The 26,538-nt window shown below is 41.3% G+C and overlaps 2 protein-coding genes across 10 annotated transcripts in view; both read left to right on the forward strand.

Moving 5' to 3' along the window:
* N4BP2L2 (NEDD4 binding protein 2 like 2) overlaps positions 1 to 14,820 on the forward strand; it is a 41,534-nt gene extending 26,714 nt beyond the window's left edge. For 5 of the 9 annotated variants that reach the window (XM_041487325.1, XM_041487324.1, XM_041487326.1 and 2 more), the window contains 5 exons: positions 2,158 to 3,932; positions 6,326 to 6,411; positions 6,999 to 7,044; positions 8,574 to 8,760; positions 13,304 to 14,820. In XM_041487325.1, the coding sequence (XP_041343259.1) occupies positions 2,158 to 3,932; positions 6,326 to 6,411; positions 6,999 to 7,044; positions 8,574 to 8,728 (2,062 nt within the window). In that variant the 3' untranslated portion in view covers positions 8,729 to 8,760; positions 13,304 to 14,820. Of the gene's footprint in view, positions 1 to 920; positions 1,239 to 2,157; positions 3,933 to 6,325; positions 6,413 to 6,998; positions 7,045 to 8,573; positions 8,761 to 13,303 lie in introns of those variants that run through there. The other 4 variants (XM_041487329.1, XR_005956823.1, XM_041487327.1 and 1 more) reach the window with 4 other exon arrangements.
* Positions 14,821 to 15,343: 523 nt separating this feature from the next.
* Positions 15,344 to 26,536, forward strand: N4BP2L1 (NEDD4 binding protein 2 like 1). The gene is given in 6 exon segments (XM_041487335.1): positions 15,344 to 15,404; positions 15,407 to 15,572; positions 21,643 to 21,767; positions 22,508 to 22,596; positions 23,081 to 23,157; positions 24,964 to 26,536. Coding segments are annotated over 6 exon segments (744 nt in total). The 3' UTR covers positions 25,190 to 26,536.
* Positions 26,537 to 26,538: the final 2 nt, after the last annotated feature.

Below are 26,538 nucleotides of genomic sequence, written 5' to 3' on the forward strand. Positions count from 1 at the left end.
TAGCTACAATAATACCAAGGCTGGAGAAGTTAATTCCTTTCCTATGCCAGTGCTGACATGGATAATTTATTTGTCATTTCTGCAGTTGTTCTGGCAGCACAAGGACTTTTAGGTGCAACCATAAATTCTTCTTGGAATTGGTGCACAGGTCTGATGTTTTATTTCCCACTAAATTAAAAACAGTTAAAACTGGGACATTATTTTCTGTTTCACCGGTAAGGGGGTTTATGAATCTGAAAACTCCAGAGAATTTCCTTGTCTAAAACCAGATTCAAGTTATGAATTTTCTTCACCAAAGAAGAAAGTTAATGTCAAGATTTAAGATATAATCTTGGATTAGTATATGATTTCTGCATATGTGGGCTATATGTAAGAAAGTAATCTCTCCAGCTACTATTGCAGGTACTTCTCTTTAATATAATTTATTTCAATAGACAAATAAGATCTACTCTATCCTAAAACTTTGGCATCCTGTGTCTCTCTAGAGAGATGAGAGGCATGTTGCTGACGATGGAGTGTATTGTGAACAGAATTCAACATGGTGTGGATATTGCCATGTGAGCCATAGGGCACTGTATTGAAAATATACAGATCTGGAAAAAGAGAAGTCAATTTTCATTACTTGGCAAAAAGCACTATTTGGACTTAAATGCCAACAGTTGAAGAAAATCCCATTTCTTAGTAGGATTTCTTACCTGGATGCTATTATAGGGAAATAAATTTCATGTGCTTTCTGACAAGATCACCATGGATATCTGTAGTACCCCTTGCAGTGATACCAAGGCACCAAGACTTTTGAATCCTGCTGCAGTCAACGCACTTCACTGCTGTGCTGAGAAGCCTGCTGCTGTCCTTTGCACTCAGAGAATTAGGAGGGTTTGCTTTGTAGATTCAAATTAAGGAAGAACTTATAAGAGACTAACGGTGAATAAATTTAAGAATTAATAAAGGGTAAGGATAGATTCCCATAGGATTCCCACTAGTTCCCAGCCTGCCTCCTAGTGGTCAGCTTTCCCACTACATTGAAAGTCACCCTTTTATGGTTTGTTTTGTATTGTTTCTCTCAAGACATTTCAGAATACAGCACTTAATAAAGCAGGTAATTTTACATACACATTCCCAAAAATGAACTCATTTTACCCTATAATTATGGCTGCTGCTTTGCCTTAGTGTGTTGTGTGAAGTACCATCCCAAACAAAGGCTTTCAGAAGAGTGAAGAATTACAGAAAAGGAACAGGTACAAAGATTTATCAATCAATTTATCAATCATTTATCAATCAAACTTAGATCTGAAAACCTCCAAAAACCTTTTCAATTCTTCCCTCTGAAGAATTGAAAAGAGAGATGTTAGGTTCCTGACTGGGTTTTTCTTACAAGTTTCCATTTCAGGGTTAGCTGGGTGATGGGCCAAGGTCAAGATTTCAGAGAAGTCAGGGCTGCTTTCTGTTAAATTTGATGAGAAATTCGGAAAAAATAAATAAGATGTTCTGAAAAGAGCTACCAAATTAACTGTAAGCATGTAATTTTTTCCTACATCATCCTAATTTTTCCACAGTGTAATATTTTGTTGGTAATAAAGTATGAACTATTTCTTCCAAAGATGTATGATTCAACACTTAATATACTGAACAGTAAATATCAGAGTTGCTGTAGTCACTGTAACTTTACATTATTTGGATTTTGGTTAGTATGTTTTGAATTTGAGTATTTGATCTTAATGGATGACATTGTCCTCTACTTTGTACCTTTCAGCTCTGCATGGCATTTACTGAAATTTCAGAATAGCACCAGCTTTTCAGGATCTATTATTCAAACATCATGCTAAAAAGGCATCTAGAAACACAGTGTTTGGTCAAATGATGATTTGTGATACTTTTTTTACAGCAAAGTTATTGAGATGGCAGCTGGGTTTACTTAAATGTTCAGGATTGTCCTATATTGTATTGATTGAGCATTTATTTAACCAATAGAAAGTGTTATCTGTGATATTATCAACTGAAAAATGCAGATAAGTCTGTGTTGAATCATCATAGTAACATAAAGTACCTGTTCTTCAGATTGATCACCATGAATAAATTATTGCTCTAACTTAGTGGGAGCTTGGGTTTTTTTATTTGTTTGGGGTTTTACATTTAATCTTCTTTGTTTTCACATAGGGAGACAATTTTAAGCAAGAACCCTGGATACCTGTTAATAAAAGCAAAGCAGAAGAAAAAGAGAAAAAGAAACAAAACAATGAAAAGTAATCGTACAGAAATGACCAAGAAAATGTTATGTGGAGTAGCTCATCATCCAGTTCCAGGTGACCATGATGGATCTGAAAGTGAAGAGGATGACTTGGAAGAAGGAAACAAAAAATCATTGTGTACATTCAGCAAAGGCCCAGAGGATCCAGTAACAGTTTGTGAAGAGCAGCCTAAGAGTAGTGATGAAAGCCTAAAAGAAGCTGCAGGGGTTTCAAGAGAGAGTTTTCTGGTCACTGTGCCTGAGGTCTCAGTGATGTCAAATAGTGCATGGAAAAATGAATTGCCTGTAGAAGGTGACAGTTTGCTTTCAAGAGATGTAAAATCTTTTTGTGCTGAAAACCTAACCAAAAATGCCTTAGATGACAAGGAAGCAAAGCAAAGGCACAAAGACAATCTCTGCAGTTTCCTAACAATAAGCAATTATAAAAATTCCATCCAAGAAACAGAAGGCATTTCTGAAGACTATGATATGTCATTGTTAAGCACAGAAAACAAACTGGGATCATGTCAAATTACATGTGAACCTGACGTGGAAGCCAAGCTGGTAAGTTTAAACAGTGAAGAAAAAGAAATCTCTCAGTATTGCAGTTCAAGTGTACTTGATAATGTGCCTGATAACACAGAGGGCAAATGTCCATTAAAAGCAGAAGAAACTAGCTCCAATACCTGGGCTTTTTTTTCAATTAATTTATCTGCTGAGGAGTTGCAGATAGGCTTCAATACTCCAGTTTCTCTCTCTCCTTGCTCTGAGGATAAATGTGTAAGTGAACAAAGATCTCAAAAATTGAGGAAACCTGAACAGACTCATACAAACAGTTCAGCAGAGCGAAACTGCTATCAGTCAAATGAGGGATTGGTAAAGGAAAACCATCATGAAACAGAAACTGAGGAAGTTGGCAATATAATAAGCAATGATCTGTCTGGATCTCCAACTGGTAAAGTGCACTTTGATTCCCTAATGGAAGCCAGGGCTGCCTTCATGCCGGGTTCAAGTGAAGTAAATGTACCAATAAATGATGCTGCACCAACTGCACTGAAGAGGAAGAGATACAGGAGAATTGTCAACTTAGCACCAAAGTTTAACCTACCTAGACAGATCTTTGGTCATACACAGGAAGGGAAGGACATCCTGGTAAGAGAAGATATTCCCCAAAATAGTGTTTTAGAAGTGAGGCAAAAATACTTTCTAAGCAAGAACTGTGGAGAAGCACATGAACAGGAGGACCATGCATTGCAGGAATATTCCTCACCCACTCCGGCTGCAGATGCTCTATTACATAATACTTACTACATTCATCCAGAACAATGTTCTCCTATATCAAAATACGCCTGTAGGGTTTGTGTAGATTCCAAAACAAAGGAGGAGCAAGCTACAACACTTCAGCCACAACAGGTAGTTAATAAAAAAGAGGACAAGGGTGAACATGTTTCTTCAGAGGTTACAAATGGCCAACCAGATAACTTGTCTTCTGTTGAAGTTGTTTCTGAATATCTAGAAGATTCTACTACAATGGCAAGCTGCAGTGAAAATGCAAATGAAGCAGACAACTCTGAGCCAGCAAAGGCATCACAGCTTGAAGATTATCAAGACGCAGATATGAAATGCAGTTTTCTGGGACTTCCCTTATCATTGGGACTTGCTTTTCAACTTGTGCAGCTCTTTGGTTCTCCAGGTCTTCCATTGGGTATAATGCTTTTCTTTCTACTCCTATGTAAAATAAAAAAAAACCACAATCCCCTCAAAACCACAAACAAAAACCAAAGCACTCCCTCCAAACCAAAAAACAAATGAAAAGACTATGGTTAAAAACTAAATTTTATTGCAGTTCTTAGTTAAATATTAATGCTGTTGAAACAAATCACTGCTATTTTTGTGATGATTTTTAGTTTTTACCTAAAATCCTCACTCTCTGTCAAAGGGACTTTTGGTTTGGCCTTGTATTTGCAGTCTTTTTAGTAAGAAAAATTAGCTTTAAATCCAAACATGAAATTCTTGCTGAACATTTAATATATCCTAGTAATACTTTTCTGTGCTGATTACAAAACTAAATGATGTTTTCATACTTCCTACTGAATAAGACTTTACTATGATGATTATGGAACTAAATGAAAATGTGGTATAAAATGTGTACACTTATATAAAGGCTGCATGTTTGATTTTATATTCCAGAGAGTAATATTCTTTTTTTTTTTTTTTTTTTTGGTAGAGTTTTCATACACATTTACGTGGCTTAGAATCCGTTGAAAAACTTTCCCAAAATCTGATTTGGTTTGAAATTCAATATCAGGCTTACAAGATGTTTTCTGAATGTCTTCTTTTTAAGTGTGCCTTATTAACAAGTGTCCTGGTCTTGTATATTGCCTTCCAGAGCTCTAGATGTCTTATTTTTGTACTTTCAATTTAATACTTTTAAGTTAGCAGGTAAAAGACAAGCAATCCTCAAAGGAATTGAGTATGCCAGCCACCATTTCCCAGTATACTGCAGGCTAATGTAATCCCACAGAGCTGTAACCAGTGAAAACAACAGAGTTTTGTTTGGAAGTCACTATAAAACACCTGCTGGAAGACACCTATTCCCTGTGCATAGTGTTTTTCATCTTCTTGGGTCCAAATTTAGTGGAGAAACTGCAGCTTTCATTTAGCCAACAAATAGAATTAAAAAACACAGGCCAGCTTTTCAGTATACCTTTAAATCTGTTTGTTTCAGTAGAATTTAAAGTTAAGCATGAATTTTCATATGAAAATTTTAATACGACAACTGAGGAGCAGCTTATGTCATTTTATCTGCTCAAACTGACCTCAGGATTTTGTTGATTGTTAAAAGTTGGTGGCAATGCCTCCTGCCAGAACAGTGGTGCAAATCATAGGAAGCATTACTTGGCTTTAGGTCCCTAAAGGGGAACCTAAAGGACTGCTTTATCTAAATCTGGCACCACACACCAAAGAACTTGCCACATAGAGCTGAAATTAAGCAAGGAAGCACTGTTGATGTCCTCAACAATTACATATAAAACATTTTTCTTCTCCAAACTTGGTAAATCTTCACATTTGTGATTTTGAATTTTATAGTGTAAGAGGGAGTTTGCCATGACTTGAAAACAGGCATCTTCCAAGAAAGAAAAAGAATAACCAGAATTCAGAAACACTCAGTAGGTTAGTGAACCAAATGTCCTTCTTCTCTTCAGTAACAGGTGACATTTTCTGGAGTTTAGGTAAGTTTCCTTTGGAAATAACCTTCAAGAAATACAAATCCACCCCGATATCTCTCTGAAGCTGTGCCAGCTTGTGATTGCTGACTGCTGGAGTTTTCCCACCAGAATTGTGCCTGGCTGGCCATGTTGTGCTATTATTATGCTAAAATTCCAAAAATTATTCTGCCTTTTTTTTTTTTTTTTTTTGTGGTATACAGTACATTGACAGGCAATTATTTATTTATGCACACATTTGAACTGGTATTATTTTACAACACTTGGAATTGCAGTCAATCTTTATTGAAATTATTTTGGAGGGGAATTTTTTTGTAAATAAATGTCTTTAGTTATTTTTAAATGGAAGATTTAATTGCATGTCTTGCTTGTATGGTTCTTATAAGACTAGAATATATTTCAAACAGTTTTCCTATAAAGAACCTCTTTTCAGCTTCTTAAGTGGTGTTACAGTTAAAACATTTTAGGAAACACCTTCTCTACTAATAGTGCACAAATTCTTATAATCAATCATTTTAAATTTTAAAGGCTGTTAATTAAGTTCAATTTATTTTAATTTAATGGCTGAAAACTTTTTTTTTTCTTGTGTGTGCCTATTTTTAAGGGAGTATGGGGGGGAAGTGAAACTATGGTAGGAAAGTCTTAATCTAAACAAAGAAACGAAACCCAAATCTCCTTCCCTCTCTTTCTCTTCTTGTGCACTGGCCTTAGATTCCAGAAATTCTAAATTCTGATTTTGCTGCTGGCTCATTTAAAGATCTGATTTTTTTTAAATTATATAAATAATGTGTGCAAAAATTGTAATTCAGTGATATATTTTGGCTGTGGAGAGATCTGAACACTCAACTGCAAAAAATATTTTCTTCTGCAGAATCCTTGTTGCCAGATGATTATATAGTTCCCCTTGACTGGAAAGTTTCAAAGATGATCTATTTACTGTGGAAGACCTCTGTAGAGGTATGAATTTTAGGGGATTTTGGAAGGCTTTCCAATATTTCAGGTGCGAAGGGGAATTCTTCAGTTCTTTGTTAGTAAGTTTGCTTTAATATCCACAATGAGGAGATGGATGGTTTTTGTCCTCCTCTGAGTATTTCTAAAACCAGCTCATCAACATGGTAGGATTCAGGTTTTAAAAGATCAACTTCAGAAGTGTGTACAACTACTAGTTAAAAAAGGGTGAAAAAACTTTGATACCTGTGTCTTGACCTGACCTATGTTCATTAAGTACAAGCTACCGTCATTCAGATGTTTTCTGTCCTCTGGTATTCTCTCATCATCTGAGCAGATCTCATCCTCCATCACCTCTGCTAGGGCTGCAGCAGAGAAGTTATTCTGCGTGACTGTGGGCAAATTAATTATCTTTGTCTAGCTGGAAAGTGTTAACTTACAAATTACTTTTTTTCCTTGTCTGGTAGTGGAAATCAGGAAAATCCTGATTACAATGAACTAGTTATTATAAAATAGAGCATGGACTTTGTTCTTGCCCAAAATAACATCTCTTGTCACATATTTTCTTTTTGCTGGACTATTGTTATCTATTTTAGGAAAAACAGAAACCAAATGGATTGCAGAATGAAGATGGCTTGACTGGTAAGTCTATTCTGTGATACAAAAACTGTATAAAAATGTTCTTATCAAACGGGTTTTTGTTACCAATTAGTGATAACACTCCTCTTTGTGCAAAAGCACAATGAAAAATTAATTTGTGCTGCCATTCATTGTGTCCATGGTCCACAGATCTATGGTTGCTGTCATCAATTCATTTTTCCTCGTGTGCTAAAATTGCCTTATAAAGTTTTCTACATTGAAATATTCCAGTAATTAGCTCAAGTTTATCCATTCTAGATCAAAATGTTGTTTAGCATGATATAGTCTTTCTTGAGACTTTACTTCCCTGAAAGGTTGAGTATCTTCAAGTTAATTAAACTTCATTATCACTAAAAGTTGGCAGCACAATCATAGAACCATGGAATTATTTAGGTGGGAAAAGACCTATAAGATCATTGACCCATCCATTAACCCAGCACTGCCCAAGTCTGTCCCTCAGTGCCACATCTACCGGCTTTTGGAACACTTTGGGAGATGATTTCACTACTTCCTGGGCACCCTCTTGCAATGCCCAGCCACCCTTTCAGTGAAAATTTTTTTCCTAATATCCAATGTAAACCTCCCCAGTGCAAGTTGAGGCCATTTCCTCTTGTCCTGTCATTTGTTACCTGCGAAAAGAGACCAACCCCCACCTGGCTACACCCTCCTTTCAGGCAGTTGTAGAGAGCAATAAGGTCCCCCCTAAGTCTTCTTTTCTCCAGGCTAAACACCCCCAGCTCCCTCAGCTGCTCCTCATCAGACTTGTGCTCTAGACCATTCCCCAGATCCATTGCCTTTCTCTGGACATACTCCAGCACCCCAGAGTCTTTTTATAGTGAGGGGCCTAAAAATGAAGCCAGAACTTGAGATGTGGCCTCACCAGTGCTGAGTACAGGCAGACAGCCACTGCCCTGGTCCTGCTGGCCACACTACTGCTGGTACAGTCCAGGATGCCACTGGCCTCCTTGGCCGCCTGAGCACAGCTGGCTCATGTTCAGCTGCTGTCAAACAGCACTTGAGGTCACACAGCTGGGCAGCAAGAGATGTCAGGGCTCATGTGAAGCTCTGGACTTCTGCATGCATTAATTCCTGCAGTGTGGAAGTTATGGGATAAGGTTGCTCGTTGTGTTTTTCTATGATTTCCATATTAATGCACTACAATTTCACAGGTTCTGTAACAAGTTTAAAAATACACAACAGTAGTTCCCTGAAATCTGGTAGAATTTGCTGTCTAAAATAGGAGAGAGGTTTCTCTATTTTACAAGAAAGGCTGCTTTTGAAGAGGCAGTGTAAGAGTGGGAATAGACACACACATGCATGGGTGTTGTCTTTCACTCCCCACCCCCTACGAGAGACAAACCAGAAAGATTTCATTTATTTTATAGGCCATTTAGGAGGCAAGAATCAAGAGGATGCTGGTAAAATAAAAGCTTGTTCTAGAAATACTCTATCCTGACACAACAGAAATGAGAAACTATGTAAGGTAATTTCAGGTGGTTTTGGCTGCAGTTTGTAATTTCTTTATTTTTTAGACGATATTATTAATCTTGAAGATCTAAATAAAAATCCCCAAGAGAATCAAGACTCTTCTGAAACACTATCAGACATGGAGCTATGTCAAGATGTGACAGAGGAGAACATTATAACCTGCAATGGCTGTCTGGATGCTGCATTTCATCAGTCATGAATGACTGTCTTAAATTCTGCATGAACAAACAGGTAATCAGTCACCTTGTGAGTATTTTACTCTTTTATTATATTTAACCAAATATCTTTTTATTATATTTCACCAAATATCTAAAGAATACTGTTTGTTGTAATTTTTAAGGTGCATTTAGTATCCTCCAATTTACTTGGGTTTTAATTGAGTTGAGGTTGAGGGTTGTTCAGATTTTGTTTCTTTCAAGCCTGAATGGGGAAAAGAGAATGCAGTATTTTGTTATTAAAGCCATATGATTTTATTTTTTCCTCTGAAATCTAAAACATCTGTGGTGAAGTGAAAGCAGCAGGGTAGGATGCCTAAGAAGTGGAATTTATTCCCATTTTGGTTGCTGTGGCAATCTGTTGTGAGTCATCAGAGTCCTACTTTCCTTGTCTTTTCAGCATGGAGAGTAATGCTGACTCCATTAAGGCTCTAATTATGAAAAGAACTTTATGAATAATAAAACAGTAGTTCACCAAATTATGAAGAAGTGGCAGTTCAGTGGAGAAACAGTAGCAAGAGGTCACAGTAAGACTCCATATATTGAAATGTTAAATTTTCATTAATGTTTTCATTTGGTGTGACAAAGTGTGCTGTCGTGTTCTTGCTCGTCTCATGAATTTTTGAACCCTTGGTAACTTGGCAAAGTTTCTTTGGTTTGTTTATGAGAGATATTCTGGGAAGATTGAGATAAAAAGGAAGGATTGTGGGTTCCAGCAGGAAAATGCTAGCTTAACTTCTCTATCATTTGCTGTTAGTTGTTCTTTCCAAAATGGAAAATGGATTAATCAGTAGTTTTAAAACAAATAAGCGAAGGTACATAGAAATAGAATAACTTGCACCGTAAGCAAACTGAGCCAGAAAAAGATTCCATATTCTGAGGCTTAAATTGTTCCCATCCAGACATCTCAGGACTGCTGAAATATCACCCACATGGGATGATGGGGTGTGGTCAGGGGGTCTTTGTCACCTGGTGCCCTGTGCCTGACCTGACCATGCCTCCAGTCGATGGCTGGAACAGGAGTCAAGGAGGTGGGTGTGCACTGTGTTGGAGCTGTTATAAACACAGAAGTTTTCACAGTGGATGTTCATGTCACAGGGGAAGTAGTTGAATAGTTTGGGTTGGAATTGAAACCTCTTGAATGGGGTTTGATTTGATTTTATGTCATTGATGACAATAATGACATTGCAGGCTGATTAGCTGGTACCAGCTACCAGTGCAGGAACCACATGACCCAGAGAGCACTGATCTCACAGGGTCCTCTCAGCACAGATCATTAATAACATCAAGAACATCTGGCAGCAGTATTTTCCTCTTAAATAATCAGATACTATAATTTTGGGTAAGCAAATAAAAAATATTTTCACAAAATACTTAGTCCCACACCTGCCACCAATTTTTAGAAGCTCCTTATTTATAATATTGCAATACAAACACTCTAGAGGCAGGATTTTGGTGTATGGTCCTGACTGGATGTCCGTGTGGGTTTGTGTCCTAAGCTAATATCCAGAAATGTCCAGGTTATTGATTAAATATTTATATGCTAAAGAAACAGATATGAAGAGCTTTGTCATCTTCCTGGGAGAAAATGGTGAAATATGAAACTTTCTCCTTTTGTGCTTCAAGAAAGGAAAGACACATGCTAGCACATTATCCTGCCTTGTCTGTACCTTTATCTGGTTGCTGAATCCAACAAACTGGTTTTTTCCCATTAGATTTACTCCCTTTGTCTGTCTGCTCTGCTACTCCCAAAATTGTTTCAGTCTTCCTCTCCTGCTTGTCATGAGCGCAGCAGAAATGACCCAGAGCCCTGCATGTTTGTCACCCAGCCACTGTCGGCTGCCAGGAAACCCCAGTTTGTTATGTTGTCTTGCAGTCTAATGCTCTACTGTGTCAGCTTGTGTTAGTTCTGTGGAATACAGAATGAGAGCAATGCAGACTTTGCCACAAAAGAAGACTCCCCATCAGTGTTCGGCACATAAAAAGGCCTTGCACTCTCTCTGCAGGGCTTGGCCATTGAGATCTGTGCTGGAATGGGGAGATACAGCTGAAGCTTATGTTGGGAGTTTTTGTTTTGCTTTGTTTTAGTTCAGCATCTGAAATGAGTCAGGGAAAGTCCTGAAGGCCGTTGGAGGGAGAGGATGAGACACCAGAGGTCAGATGGGTTTAGGCTGCTCTGGAGTTGGGATCTGCCAGCTCAGACCAGGCTGATGCAATGGGTAACTGCTGCCCAAAGTGTGAAGTGCCCTTCCTCCCAGCCCTGCTCCAGACAGCAGCTCCAGCACTTGCTGGCTGACACGAAGGCTATCATTTAATTCAGTAACGCCACAGCAAACAAATCAATACTTTCCTGCTGGACTGAGGCATTTAGATAAGCTACTCTAAGGTCCAGCTCAGTGCCAAGGCTGGGGCAAGGGAACAGATGAGGTTGTGCTGCTGCAGATATGAGGAGGGGATGTGCAGAGTGTCCTGTCTGGGCAGCAGTCAGCTCTGATAACAGGGCCCATGTATTCTGCAACCAAACCTTCAGGTGGAGGACTCTTTGAAGCTTTTACAAATGTAGGATGTTAGAAGAATTAAACCAAGAAAAGTATGTGGAAAGGGAAGCATGTCTTAGGGTTTTCAGCTGGCTCATGCTCACTGTCAGGCACAGGATACGGGGTAATAGAGACCCCATGTGAGTATTCCAGTGCTTCCACAATGTTTGTGTGCAGGTATTGTAAAAGACAGGTGAGTTTTCCTGATCAATGGTGCCCCTGGCTTTGAGGGATAAGGTTGTCTTGCGTCATCACAAAATAATTCCCCTCTGGTTCCTGATTAAAGCAGACTTGCCAAAAGTGATGTCTCAGAGTGGTTGTGAAACTGCTTAACTGAACAACTGTAAATGTTGAAATGGATTTCAATCCTTCAAATGTCAGGGAGGAAATAAAAAACTAGGAAAATTGAGACATTCCTACCAAAAAGATTTTAAAATCAAAGGAAATCAAGGGAGAGCTAATATGATCATTTTGGTTCCTTTAGATTGGAAAGCAAACTGAGCATTACTGGCCAAGTGCAACTTAATCTGTTAGCCAGATGAACATACTTCTATATTCATGTTGTGTAAGGATGTTTGTATTCCAATGGGAGGGTGAACAGTGTTCCTCTGTGAAAACACAGGGTTAATCTCAAGCTTTTGTGAGAGCTCCTTATTACAGCATTGGCAGCACATCAATATTTGTTCTGGAGATTAAGCAAGAGTTCCCAGTTTGAGAAATGTTGAGATCAGTGAAAACAGCATTATTTTGGTGCCTACAAATTCTCCTTAGACCAGGACTCACAGATGCCAGTGCAGTACAAATGTGTCTGTTCAAGCATTTATGCAGGACTCCTGCAAGGCAGAAGCTGACATGTTTCTTTTTGAAGTACAGCAGTCAGTAACTCCCTGCAGGAATACTTCTTCCACAACAGCCCTGAAGGGTGTGGTTTTGATGGGACAAATCTCTTGATAACCCGTGTTATCGCTCCTCCTTTTCCTGACTGTGCTATTCCCAGAACTTCCCTTTGATGGCTGTGATGCTTCTGAGTGAGGCAGTTCAGCTCTAACATCTAATGCATGAAGACATCCAAAAGGTTTTTGGTCTGAAAAAAAATTGTCCTAGAGCCCATGAAATCAGCAGGACGTGGGCAAAAAAGCAGGAGTGTATAGCTGGGACAGGCAGGACTGGTTTTTGGCTAAAATAAAAAAAATTAATGTGAAGGATACAAAGCAGACTAAAGCAGTCTTCCAGTATTGCCACAGAAAATATCATCCCATGGTCAAACTTCTTCCAGTTGCTACTTTGATGCACAGATAATAAAAATTAAAAAAAAAAAATACCTGCCCTTTGACATTTAACTACTAATATTAAATAAAATGAAGCATGATAAAGTTCCCAGAATTGTGACCAGAAAACCTCACCTGCCTTTTACAGTGCTTACCAGGAAAACCTGGGCTCAAAAAATTATTCAAGCAGAGAGTCAAATTACCTGGGGGAGTAAGTGCTGCCCACAGCTCTGTTGTTGGAGCTCTCAAGAAAGAGCAACAATTGGGTTGTGCGGGTGCCTCACACTGACTCTGTAACATGAAAGCCTGTGAGGTCCTGAATGCATGTAACAGGGGAAACAATTCACATTGTAACAAAAAATTGAGATGTAACTGTACTGTGGTGGTGTTGGTTGAACAGCTGTTCATTACATAGGGTTTGTGACGTGTAGAGAAAAAAAATCCACTCTGTTACTCTTCTTATTTTTCAGCTTTGAGGTGGTAAGGTCCTTGCTGCCTCTAGTTTTGACATCCAAATTATCTTCCTTTTCCACTCTCCTTGCATTCTTGTATTTTTCCTTTGCTTTCCATTGTCTACTTCCTCTCCATTCTTTTTAACTCTTTAAAGAAATAACTAACAGCTAAGTATTAGAAACTTTCAAAAACATTGGACAGACTCTTCTCAGTCTGAGGGCTGGATTATCTGTTAAGTCTTTTTGCTGCGTGTGCTGTTGTGGAACTTCAGCAGACCCTCTTCTTTTTTTTTTTATTTCAGAAACTTCTCGCTTTAATTCCACCATGGAAGGACTTCAGTTGGCCACCAAGCATTTTAAATGTGAGGGATAACCTGGAAGAAAGAAACCACAGTAGATTTTTTGGTATACATCTTTGGCCACCTCCCTCCAACACTGCCCCCCAGTCTGACCACGTAATAATGATCAAAATTGAGATAACTTTGCCTATGACAAAAGGTCATTTTCTGAAGTCATTTTGGATTTACACTTTGTCTGTACATCCTCGAGTGTGCTATAAAGAGATTCAGAGTGGAGACCAGAGGCATCTGTCACTATGGGGTGTGAGCTTCAGGCTGTGGTATTTCATTCACTCGTATCAGGATCCAGGACATTGCCACAGAAGCAGGCCATGATGCTCACATGCAGGGAATGGTGCTTGTTACATGTCTTAGCCGCCTCCTTCTACCTTCATCCTCAGTCATAATTTCACCCAGTCCCTTTACAACCTCAGATGGTAAACATCTTAATCTGTCATTCCTATTCACTCAAACAGGGGTGCACAACTTCCATTCTTTTCTCCTGAAACAGGCTTTAGGCTTCCCTTCAGCTAAACTCATTTGGGGATTTGGGACTGCAGAAACAAGAGCATTTCACTATGGAATTGATTTAAACATGCTGAAGGAAGGGTGTGTATGGTTTGTGGTAGACTGAGAAGATGTATAACTAGCACTGGTAACCACTGATTTGATGTTTCTGTTAGTGGTGTTGGAAATATTTATGTATGTAGAGAAAAACAAATCATAACTAATTATAAAGAACAACCTCTGTCAATTATGAGGCATGCATAAGGCTGGACACTTCCTTGTAGGAAGACGGAGTGACAGCTGTCACCTCATTTAACAATAGAAGTGTAAGAAAAGATGAAGGAGAAGAAGGAAACTTGGTTGTGTCTCCTTGTCAGAAATAATATTTTCCACTTGTGCAGCTTGCAGATCCAGCCATTTATTCTCCATTTGTTCTTTGATCTCCTCTTCCTCACCTTTCCCTGCATTTGTTTATACATCAGCTGAACAGCCAGGACTTGACTGAACTCATGCTGAAGCTCCGCCATGGTCAAATTTGCTGATGTGTCTCCACTTTCTACTTAAATACTGCATCTACATGAAAGCAGTTAACAATGTATGTATTTCTAAATTAATGTTGTACCACTGGCAAAATTTTCTGGCTGCACTGTTTGAATGCATCTCCCATGGACATGTGTGTGTCTTCCTTGGCTGGAAATGTCCTGCTCTCCTACCAGCAGAACATTATACAAAGTGTAAAGGGCAGGACGAGGGAGTTCATACCCCCCACAATCACAGCTTCAGACTTCTGTGTTGTACTAGTGGCAGCAGACAAGTTAGTTTGATTTTAGGAAAATGTCACTCAAGGAGTAAGACACTCAAGTGTCTTCCTACTTCTATTTATTGAGCGAGAAGTCTGAATGCCTCTATTTTCTGTTACTGAACCCTGGCCTTCTAGAATGCTTGAAATAAAAATAGTTTTCAAAATCCTCACAGTACTCTTGTATGGGCAAGTGATGTTTCACTCTTTTAAGAGTGTTGCCAGTTCAATTTTGCTTTAACCCCCATCTATGATTTTCACATTTTCTGTCTCTTCTTTCCTGATACATCTTCCCCACTTGCTTCAGTTAGTGTTGGTGTGCCATGTCCCTGGGGAGCTAAGCTTTCTCCCTGTGTGTGAACACTCTCTTTAGCACTGTTTGGAGCCTTAGAAAACCTTCTCTTTCGGGCTTTGATGATTCATTCCCTTTCGGCCCTGCCCTGTAGTTCGCAATACAGAGAGGCAGCACCTGGGACTGGAACGCTGTCAGCGCTGCCTTTTGTTTTCCTGCCTTTGAGAATTTGGGGAATAATCCTGACTTTAAATAACTGGAGATGGTATCTCGGGCCAAAGTTCCGAGTCTGCGGCGAGTGCCGTAGCTGATCGCTTTGGCTGTGCAGCCGCAGACGCCCGTCCCTGCCCGTCTCTGCTCCGGGCAGCTTTCGCTTTCGCGGGGCAAAGTCTCGGCCGCCCGGGACATGGAGGGACGAGCGCTCCCGCCCGGCCCCGCCCGCGGGGGCCGAGGGGCGCGGGGCCGGGGTCNNCCGGGCCGGCCCCGATCCCGCGCCCCGGCGGGCCCGGCCCCGCGGCCGTGGAGGAGCGGCTGCTGCAGGCTCTGGGGGAGCTGAGCCTGGGGCCCCCGCGGGGCGGCGGGCGGCTGGTGCTGCTGCGGGGGCTGCCGGGCGCCGGCAAGAGCACCCTGGCCAGGTAAGCGTGTCCCGGACCCGGGCTCCGGGGCAGGAGCAGCGGCCGGGACAAGCGGGGCAGTGCTTCGGGAGCCCATGTGCCCGCCCGGCACTCGCTGCAGACCCGCCGGGACAGGGCTGGGGTCCGGGGAAGCGGGAGCCCCGAGGGAGCCTTGGCTGGTCGCAGCCGCCCGGAGGCCCCCGGCTCCAGGCCCGCTCCAGGCTGCGCTGTCCCCGGCACCTGTGGCCGTGTCTGCGTGTCCTGCCCGTGGGACTGTGCGAGCTCCTGTTCCGAGCGAGCGGTACCTGCAGCGATACTTCTGCTGAGATGGACTGATCACCCCGACCAGGGCGGTACTTGTTCCTTTTCTCAAAGGCGCCAGATTGGTGGTGTCTTTCCTTTTTCTTTTTTAAATTTTATTTTTTGGTTGATTGGTTTGGTTTGGTTGGGTTGGGGTTTTTTGTTGATTTGGGTTTTTTTTTTTTCTTTGTGTTTAATCATGAACATGGTAAAAAACTTCCTCTCTCTGGCTGAAAATTGGCAACTCTGACTTCTGCTTTTGTCCTGCACTCCTGGTGAGAGCTTTAGCAGTGTATAAAATGAGTAGAGGAGACCACTCCATGCTCCAGTCACTCAAAGGCTGATTGTAAATAGGTAGAAAAACACAGTGGGTAGTGCTGGGAAGCAGCACCACGGTCAGTGTGACCATGGGAGCCGTAGTTTGGTGTCAGAAAATCTCAAGAGTCTGGTATCACACAGCTTCCAGTGCCACCCACTCTCTATCGAAAGAGGAACGTTCCCTGTCTTCTTACTCTGCTGGGCTGAGGAACCCATGCTGGGATCATGGGCTGCCACAGAAGGGCTCTGCTGTGAGAGGTGGCAGCACGAAGCTGTGTGATACACAGGGTTCATCTACAGTTTCCTTTTCTCAGTACAACACTTCCCTGTCCCACTGGGCCTTCTGCCTCACTGCACTTTGGCAAAGTTCTTTATGAATTGCCAAATGCCATGTTTTGCTCACACCCAAGAAACACACATCTCCCTTAAGAGGCCGCGTAAGTGTGGGCCTGCTCCTTCGGGGGGATTTGGGTCTTCTCATGGCACAGTAAGAACATATAGGTTTGGGGACATATTCTCAGGCAGTGCAAATAACTGTACTTACCTGTACTTTTTAGGTTAAAACACAAGGTTAACTGTTAATGGCATATTTACAAAATGAGTTGTAAGTATTGTTGTAGTAGTCCTCTGAGATAGAGGTTTGAGTATCTTACTGTTTATAGCCCCTCTTAATTGCATCATTGTGTTTAGCTGTTCAGCAACACACAGATCAAAAGGCAGCATTTAGTACCTCTCCTTTAACCCTGTCCAGCTTGTGAAGGGCTGTACCAAGAGAATTCTTTTGCTGTTCTCACACTGCATACCTTTTAGTATTGGTAAATGCTATGTGCTGCACAAGGGAAAGTTTGCAAAAAATGTCTGCAACAGATCTCAGTGCAAGATCCCACTGGAGGAGGAAGGTGGTTGTTTATTTGCAAAAGTACTCTGTAAACTCATTTTATAAATTCAAGTTTATTTTTTCAGATTTTATCCACTCACAATATCACAACTTAATACTTGTAGGCATCAAGATGAATGTGCACAGGTGGTCTGCCCAAAATCAGAGCAGACGAGGTCTGTAAGGTGTTCCATCCTCGTTTTCTCTGCTGGGTTGCTCTCAGTTGGTGGTGACAGGGTAGGTTTTGGCCAGGTCTGCTGTGCCATCTCCAGCCAACAGCTCCTATAATGCCATTTTTTTTTTTTGCCTGTGAGTTCTACTTGCTTGGTGCTTTGTGAATCTTAGGTGGGTTTTTCCCCCATTATATTAATTTTCCCGTATTGGGTGTCTTCATCATCTGCCCCTCTGGAACAAGGGGAAGGAAGCAAGTGTGGAGAGGCTGGTGTGACCTGCTGGCCATCCTCCTGCTCTCAGAGCACGGGTTTTCCTGTGCAGGTCACCAGTGCTGGGCCTCAGCTGAGTGCTGGCCTTGGGGGCTGTAAACAGGACCCATCCCAGTTTTATTGATGTTAAGGATCTTGGCTGTCAGTGGGTACCATTGTTTGAGCCTTTGCTCTGTTCTTTCTTCAGGTACTTTCACACATATCTACATTAATTCTTTCGGCAGATCAGCCAGTATTTCTGTGTTTCTGTCACAAACTCTGCATCATTAGTGTGCTCATGAGTCACAAACCATGAATGTTATCACTGGTGATGCAGCAACCCAGTGATAACTCCAGTCAAAAGGCCCCTTTTCTATTCATCACACAGTCCTAGGAACAACCTTGGATCCATGGCTTGTTTCCTGACCTTTCAATGTCACTCAGCAGAGTTTGGATACAGCTTTGTAAGCTTTAGTTATGGCACTTTTGTTAAATTTATTTCCTCCTCCTGGTTGCTCCCAGCTCAGAGCAGCCCTACACTGGCATGGACCAGTTCAGATCTGGTTTTTGGTTTCTAGTAAAGACAGGGAGGACCCACGTGATATATTGAGTAGTCAAGCCAGGATGAGGAGTTGGTCTGCTCACCACCAAGCTTCACACCTTTCCAGCAGCTTCACTGTTAAGGATGAGCTTCCCTGAGCCAAATATTTTAGGTGGCCCCAGCTACCTGCCTTTAACCATTCACCGAATGTCACGGAAGTGTGAAGGGGCAGTTGGGAGTCACATCTCCATCAGCCTCCTTCAGGCGTGCTGGACATGCTCCTGAACACGTTGTCCTTGACTTCACAGTGCAGGTTTGTGATCACACTGAGGCAACTGCTAAGAAAAAGGTTATCTGAGGTGCAGTGGCAGCTGTACTTCCGGAAATGCCTCCAGAATTTAAGTGAGCCACATACAAGTCGATACCTGCTTCCCCAGGAACTCTGCATTGCACAGTAGCTGCATTTCCCTCTTCAGCAGCACATTGCTGTGCTTCACAGCTCAACTTACACCTAACCCTTTATCCAGCAGTTTTACTGAAGCTCTATAGGCTGGCCATGATCAAACTTGTAACTTTTCAGCCACAGCTGTTGATTTGTAGCTTGTTCTTGTACTCCCTTGTGAAGCACAGAGCGAGTAAATTTTCAGACAGGAGGGGAAAAATGCACTGGCACTGAGGCATCACTGCTTGGCACAATCTATGTCTTCTCCAGTTCTCTCTGCTTTAAAAAATGCAGACATCGCTCCTATGTGTCCTTTGATCTTGCAAAGAGATTGCATTTTTCTTTTCCTCCTTAGTAAGCTTTACACTTACTGTTCCATCAGCAGTGGGTAATTTTCTTTTTACAGGGCAGTTCAAGATTTATTCATAAATAACCATGGTCACAAGCCCTCCCATTTTGCATAGCTGGTTTGTATTTTTCTACAGGCATTTTAATTGCTTCCAGTGATTAAGAGCATGATGTGATCATGCAGGACCTTTCTTCTAAACTAACCTGAGGTCCTGTGAAGATTGTGGAAGGTTCATTTAGTAAGGAACACAAGAAAGGGTTCTTGGTTCCCTCTGGAATGATAAGGGAGAGAAGAAATAGGAGTTTTGTCAGCTTTGTGGGCAATATGGAAGGGATTACAGAAAACAGCTGTCAACTTCAGCAACAGTTTGGTTGTTTTGGAAAGCTAAAAGTTAAAACCAGCAAAATTAACAGAAGGTAAACCATCTTTTTCCCACTTCATGTTTTCTTCCGTTGCTGTTAGCAGGAGCTCATTTGGTATGAATATAGCAAATGTTACAGTAATTCATAGCTCTCAGCCCATTTTGTCCCCTATTTTTCCTCCTTTGAAACACAAGTTTTATCTACTTTAATTATTGATGTGAGGACCACAGACTGAGCTTACAGATATTCACCTACAGCTTAGATTGCTTAAGGGTTAATATCAAAGCTCTCAGGGCTGAAAATTCAGTAAGGTGTGTGCTAAGAAAATGGATTTTAAAATTTGCACTGATTAAGAACATTTTAAAAAGAAACACTGAGCAAGAAAAAAATTAGCCTTGAGATCTTTTATTAATGTGCACATTTTTTGTGCCTATTAGTAGCTAAAGGGAAAACACATATTTTAGCAGACAATTTTTTAGAGAAGAAATTGCAATGATTAAAGCAGTGGGACAGGTGAGGTGCTGAATTTTAGGTAGACCTGAATATATCAGGTTATCCACAGCAGTAACCAGATAAGCATTAGACGCTGCTGTGCTTTTCATAATAAGAATGTTTTACCTGAGGCCCAAATTAAAGCAACAAAACTTTACTGTTTGCTAAGTTTAAAACGTGATTTTTTTTCTTAAATCAGTTTTCTCAGCAGTAATTTTGTGAATAAAACATCCTTTTGGGCTAAAAGACAAGGACAGGTGGGTGCTGGCATGATGCATTACAGGGGGTACAGCCCAGTCCTGGCTCCATCAGCACTGAGTCACTGCTGGCTGGGATGGACCCCACCACAAAATAATATAAATTAATCAGCAGATGGTAGAAGTTACAGTGGAGACAGAGCAAAGTCAGAAGCTGACCTTTATTCAGCTAAATGCACGCTGCAGGCCTAGTGAAGAGCTGCTGCTTGCAGGCAGATTAGGGTACTGGTAAATAAATGGTTGGAACAGAGCTGGGTGACAGAATTTAGGTTTTTCTGCCTGTGTGCCTGTTCTGCTGCTGATAACCTGGAGACACCTTTTCCCTTGCGCTTGCCCATGTAGATAAGACACTGAGAAATGGTTATTTTGCAACTTGTGAGGATGGAGGGAGAAGTGTTTTGTTAGGAAAGCAGAAATGAGTCACAGGGGCTGGAGACCATGTGTGGTGTGAGACAGCAGGGCAGCAGCATTCATGAGAGACACAGGGTTTCTTGACTGACCTTTCTTTCTTTTCCCAAGACATTCCAGGCCTTAGGGAGACAGGAAATAAAGGGATGATGCCATGGGCTCTGCCTGACTTCTTGCAGAGACTCTCTCCTCTCCCAGCTCTTCTCTGATTGAAAAACAAAAAGGACAATTCTGTGTATGAACACAAAAAAATTTGGATTATACACAAATGGGAACACAATCATCCATTAAGGGTTGGGGTTTTGTTGTTGTTGTTGGGGATTTTTTTTTTGTTTGGTTTTTGTGGTCTCTAAGGGCTGGCGGAGGGATGCTTCATATTTAAACCTCCACACAAGGCAGCACTTCCTTCCACCTTGAAGGGCCAGTGGCTGCCTGTGAGGCAGCTGGTCAGTGTCCAGCAGGACACACATTTGCTCCCCATGGCATCCCAGGCCTGCAGGAGCACTGCTGGGGGACACACACCCGTGTGAAGGGAAGTGGGATTGCCCAGTGCCACTCACCACAGCAGGCTGCTTTATGGATCTGCAAATTTATCTATAAAATATTTTTTGTAAACTTAGATTTCTCTATAAAATTTGTTTAAAAGCTGAAGATATAAAAATTACTCAGGTCAACAAAAGGAGGTTTAAGTGGAGCAGGGACAAGTGATAAGAACCATAAAATTATATAAATTAACACAAAATATTGACTTATCATTCAGATATTTGTTTGCAAATTAAAATTGTAAATAAGTGCTGCCTGCTTTACAGCCAAAAAAACCCTCAAACCAAATTCATGGTTCTCTGGACCATCTTTGCTAAATAACAAAGCCTTCCTCCTGGTTATCTTCAGAAATCTCTGTAGCAAAATTCCCATTGTCAAATTGTCTTCTGACACCAACTTCCATGCCTGGATAAGCAGGTTTGGACCACTGTTTTTTTTTTTTGTTTTGTTTTGTTTGTTATTTCCTTCTCTTTACAGTCCTGCTTTCTCAGGTAACTCAGAAGGAGAGCTGAATATATGAACAAGATTAAAGACTCAGATGTTGGTAGTCCAGTGTAGATTTCTCTGCTGAATTAAAGAAATCAAGGCCACGCCTTCAAGCTCCATTCCTTTCTTCCTACGTGTCCATCTACTGATTGTAGTACTTCCAGATCCTTTAAATTGGGATTTTTCAAATGAAGCACTGTGTGTATTTGCAGAGCACTCAAATACCTCATGATTTAATGGTCTCTGTTAAAGGGTGTTACCAGGTGCTAATCCTTTCATTTTTTTTCCTTGCAGACAGCTGAAACGTGACAACCCTGGTGCTGTAGTCCTTAGTACTGATGACTTCTTTATTGAAAATGGTGTCTACGTCTTTGAGCCTGACTTCCTAGAGGATGCACACAAGTGGAACCAGAAAAGAGGTGACTGAACTCAATCCAGGGGCTGTGCAAAATAGTTTTGCATTTCAGGCTCTCTTTAAACTTAGCCCCCAGAATAAAATACCTCAAGGTGGTGTCATACACTGTAGTTCATGGGGCGTTGGCTAAAAAATACATTTACCACTTCTGATTTGATTTCTTCTGACTTATAAAAGGGAAATTTGTAAATGAAAACATTTTGGAGGTTGGTTAATGTTATTTTAGAGGAGGCACTGCTGAATCTTGATACCCTTCAGACACCAGCCCAGCAGCTGCTCCCTGCAGTATAGGCACTGCAGCCTTCTCCTCTAACTTCTTAGGTGTCTGTCCTGACCTGGAAGGGGGTGAGAATGTAATGATAGACAGGAAGAAAACTTGCAGGCTGAGTTTAAGTTTGAGAATTTAACAACCCAGGTCTTTACTCCATGTACCATGCTTTTATGGCTGTGTTCTGAAGGAATTTGTAGCGATGGCAAACATACTTTGAGATTATGTAACAGGGATCTCCTGCAAATGACAGTAATTTTTGGCTCTTGATCTTCAGATCAGCCAGAGGCTGTACCACCTCTTCCAGGAGAGCTGCTGGGCACTGGCCTTGGCTCCCATTTGGGTGGTAGCTGCAAACCCAGGTCTGGTGGGGAACCAAGCATGGCAGCAGTGGGCAAAGAAAGAACACTGTAGGGCTAGCAAGGCCTATCTGTTATTTAATATATTTTAGCTTTACTTCATGCGTTACATTGCAGCACGCAAAGCAATGAAGAATGGGAAAAGCCCGGTTATTATTGACAACACCAACATCCATGCTTGGGAAATGAAGCCGTATGTGATGATGGTAGGGAAAGCTCTGATTTATTGCTTTTATATGCCTAGATATGACATTTACAGGTTGATCTGACTGAAAAGGTTCTTTACATAGCTAAAAATATTTACTTCAGTTTTCCTGGAGTTCTTTAATTATAGTTAAGGCTGGATATTGTGATGAAGTAGGGGCAGAGATGCCAGTGTGGTTATTTAGCTGGTCAGCTTTGTAACTCAGTGGAGGCAAAAACCACTTGAAAAGATTAATGGCCTTTGAACCTGCTACTTCTTGGTGATGAGGGCATCATACCCTTCCCCAGTAGTGACATGAATTGAACAGTTCCCAAACTATTTGTTGACAAACATATCAAGGCATGATTTATAATTGTAGTTCATGACTTGTGAAAAACACACCATACAGAGTCTTTGAAGACACATTGGTGTCTCTTGTCAGGAGTTCTGGCACAGGTGGCAATTCTTTTAGTGCAGTTTCGTAATGTCATCTTTGTGTCCTTTAGGCACGTGAAAATAGATATGAAGTTACATTCCAAGAACCGGATACACCCTGGAAGTTCAATGTTCAAGAACTCACAAGGTACATAGTTTTCTCTTTGCTGGAACAGACAGCTTCTCTCATTTTATTGACATGCTCTCAGGTCAGCCTTTTTCCTCTTCATATAAGGAAGAATGTAGCCTGGTAAATGACAACAGAAGGATTGTTGTGGAAAATTTCCATTACTGAGTACCTGGTGTGGAGTGAATTCAGCCCTGAAAGAGCCTGAAGTGAGTCAGGCAGTAGAAAAGGCAACAAGCCCTGAAGCATGTTTTTGTGCTGCAAGCTTGATGGGGCAGGAGCCCTGATTTTCATTCTGTATTTTGAGCAGCAGTCTCTTTTGTTTGGGCACAAACTCAAATTCTAAGCACTACAGCCAAGATTCAGACTTCTGTCCTTAAGAATCTAACCATAACAGATGCTGTCCTGCTGCAGCATGAAGGGATGGTGCATCAAGTGTGGGTAAGAAACGGTGTTCTAGAGAATCTTTGTAAAGATCTTAACACACACACACACACACACACACACACACACACAAAAAGGATATAAAGACTCTGCACAGTATGGAAGGATATAGAGGCAGCTGAATGTGGCTCTAAGAATGTTATATTGACCACTGACTGCAGGGTTAATGGCTGTAGTCACTGAAAAATTTAGTGCAGTCTGACTTCCTAGCCTTCAGCCAGCCTGATGTGAAGTGGGTTACAGGGAGCAGTGCTCTCCCAGCTACCAAATCCAGAAGGTAACATATGCTAACTTAGTGCAAGAAAACAAGGCATGGGCACTTCATTGCAATGGAAGGATTTGTTTTCTACCAGCCAGGAGCTCTAGTCAAAAATTAATGCTGCTCCTGTCTGTGTTGATGGACACAAATGGCAAAGAGTGCTCGTGGCTGCAGGGTGTTCATGGCTGCAGGGGGAAGCAGGACATGGCAGATGATGGCTCAGGCCTGGGGATGTGTGAGGACACCACCAGCCTGAGCTGTCAACCAGCTCTGCCTCAGCAGCACCAGCTATTGGCAGGGGAGCACTGCAGGGGCACAATCTGATCATTCACTGTAGGCAGAGCTACTCAGTAACTTGCAATTTGTTTTATTGCATATTTGACACACACTGACTTTTCACAGCAGCATTGTAAAGATAATTCACATACACTCTCTGGGGCACAAGCTGCACCTTAATGGCACTAAAGGGCAAACCCAAGGATCCTCGGGGTTTTCAAACTCACAAACAGAAATTCCTGGTGGTCTTTGGGAAGACAATTCCCACTAAGTTGTGGAGGGATCATGGCTGGTGCTACTCTGGCTACTCTATGCAGAAAGCCCTGCATGTTTGAGCATTGTGTTCCCCTCCCTCTCAAACTTGTCATTTTCATTTACGAGTCTACCCTGGAGCCTGAGCCGCATCACGTGCGATGTCTCCCTACTTGCTCTCAAAGCACGGCAGTTTGCGACCTCTGTCCTTGCTGCTGTGTCAGTGTCTGGGCTGGCTGCAGCCTTGGCTGTAGCTGTACAAAAGCTCACTGAGGCCAGTCTGTTAGTGCTAAAACGCAGCAACACTTGTATAAAATACCACACAGGTCTTCTACACAACTCTTATTTTGGACATTTGTCAACTTTCTATGTCCTCTCTGCCTCCCAAAAATAATGGTTTTACATTTTTCAGCAGTCACAATAATATTCCTAAGAAGTAGGTAGAAGTGAACAGTAATTTGTAAAAAAAGGCCAGAAAGGGATCAGTGGAGACCTCAACCATTATGCTGAACCTGTCAGGGACTTCAGCAAACTGAAGATAACCTCATACACAGGCAGCTAAATACTTGCGTTTTCTGTTACTTTTGACTCTACAGAAGAAATATTCACCGTGTCCCTCGGGAAAAGATACAACGGATGAAAGAACAATATGAGCACAATGTTACCTTCCACAGTGTGCTCCGGTCTGAAAAACCAAGCAGGGATGAGGGAAGCTGCAGTGGAGCAAGTGCAGCTTATGGGACGGGTCCCCATCCCACCCACCCTTCTGCCTTCCCAAGGAGGAGACCTGGCATGGCACACACGGATATGACATTTAACTGAAGATGTGCATTCCTTGGTGTTTTAATTATCAGGGTACAAAAGTCTCTAGTTTTACATTTTTTTCTAAACTGTTTTTATTCTTGTGTTTTTCAACTACATTTCTAAATTACTTTCATTTCTTACAAATCTTTAAATGGCATTGGACCGTGATCTCACAGATCTATGTGCCCACTGTAAGAGCAGTACAAACTGTACTCTGTCTCATCCCTCTTCCTCCATGAGAATCCATCCAGGCATATGTGAAATGCACTGGGCTCTACCACACGCCACATTTAGGATATTTTTTTTCTGCATGACAGTCTGACACTAGCGATAAACATTCCTAACTTATTTCTGTCTTAAGGCCATTGTGGCCAATTCTTTCCCCACACAATTGGCATTTCTTGCCATTTTAATGCTTTATATCTGACTGTGTAAACTTATTGTATCTACTACCTTGCCTACAGCATTATTGTAGCTTTCAGAGGCAAAGTGAATGATGGCAAAAGTAGCTCAACAGCTTGTAGCAACATCTGATGCTGTTCCCTCTCTCCATTGACTGGATTCATGCTGGTCTTACCTCACACACAAAGAGCTTCTCCAGCCTGCAAGCAAAACACTTCAACAGAACAAACTTAGCTATTCATCTTGCCAAGATGGAGAGGCTCCTAAAATGAAACATTAGTGTTAGGCTTGTGTGTGTTAACTCCTAAGTGGGAACAGGGCTACAGGAGCAGCTCTGAACAGCCGAAGCAGAAACACAGACCAAGGAGCTATTTAATATAAATAACTCTGTGTGGCATTTTGCTGTGAATCAAATAATCATAGCTCTTCTTTAAACCTCCCTAATGCTATATGGAAAGTCTGAGGAGAAAAGTGCAAGAAGTGCACCAGAATAGCAGAGCAACATTTCAGAATTAAAGTGTTCTGTTTGGTGAAAATAAGAGAACTCTTTACTATGCCCTGTGCCACTTTGGACAGCCAAACAACTATGCTAATGTTGCAGAGGGTAACAAAACTGATGGCTTGAGACTGAAACAAAGATCCTGCTGTAATGTAAGAACACAGAATCAATGGCTTACAAAATGTCATCAAACCCTCAGCCACACTGATGTTATTGTACAATACATCTTTGTGAGAAGTGTTTACATACTAAACTTCAAACTATTTTGCAAATGAAGTGTTATTTAATTAGTCTGTTTTTGTAATAGAACTTTATTAAATACAATCAAGTTTTAATGTACAAAGTGTAAAAATAATTTGAATTTGAAATATATACAATACTGTACACATGCATTAGCAGCATTTTCGGGATTTTGGTCTTTGTAGCATTCTGTGGGCTGGTAATGAGTCTTCAGGTTCCTTTGGGT

This window comes from Pyrgilauda ruficollis, unplaced genomic scaffold, assembly GCF_017590135.1.
Source record: "Pyrgilauda ruficollis isolate IOZ18807 unplaced genomic scaffold, ASM1759013v1 scaffold8, whole genome shotgun sequence".
NCBI lineage: Eukaryota > Metazoa > Chordata > Aves > Passeriformes > Passeridae > Pyrgilauda > Pyrgilauda ruficollis.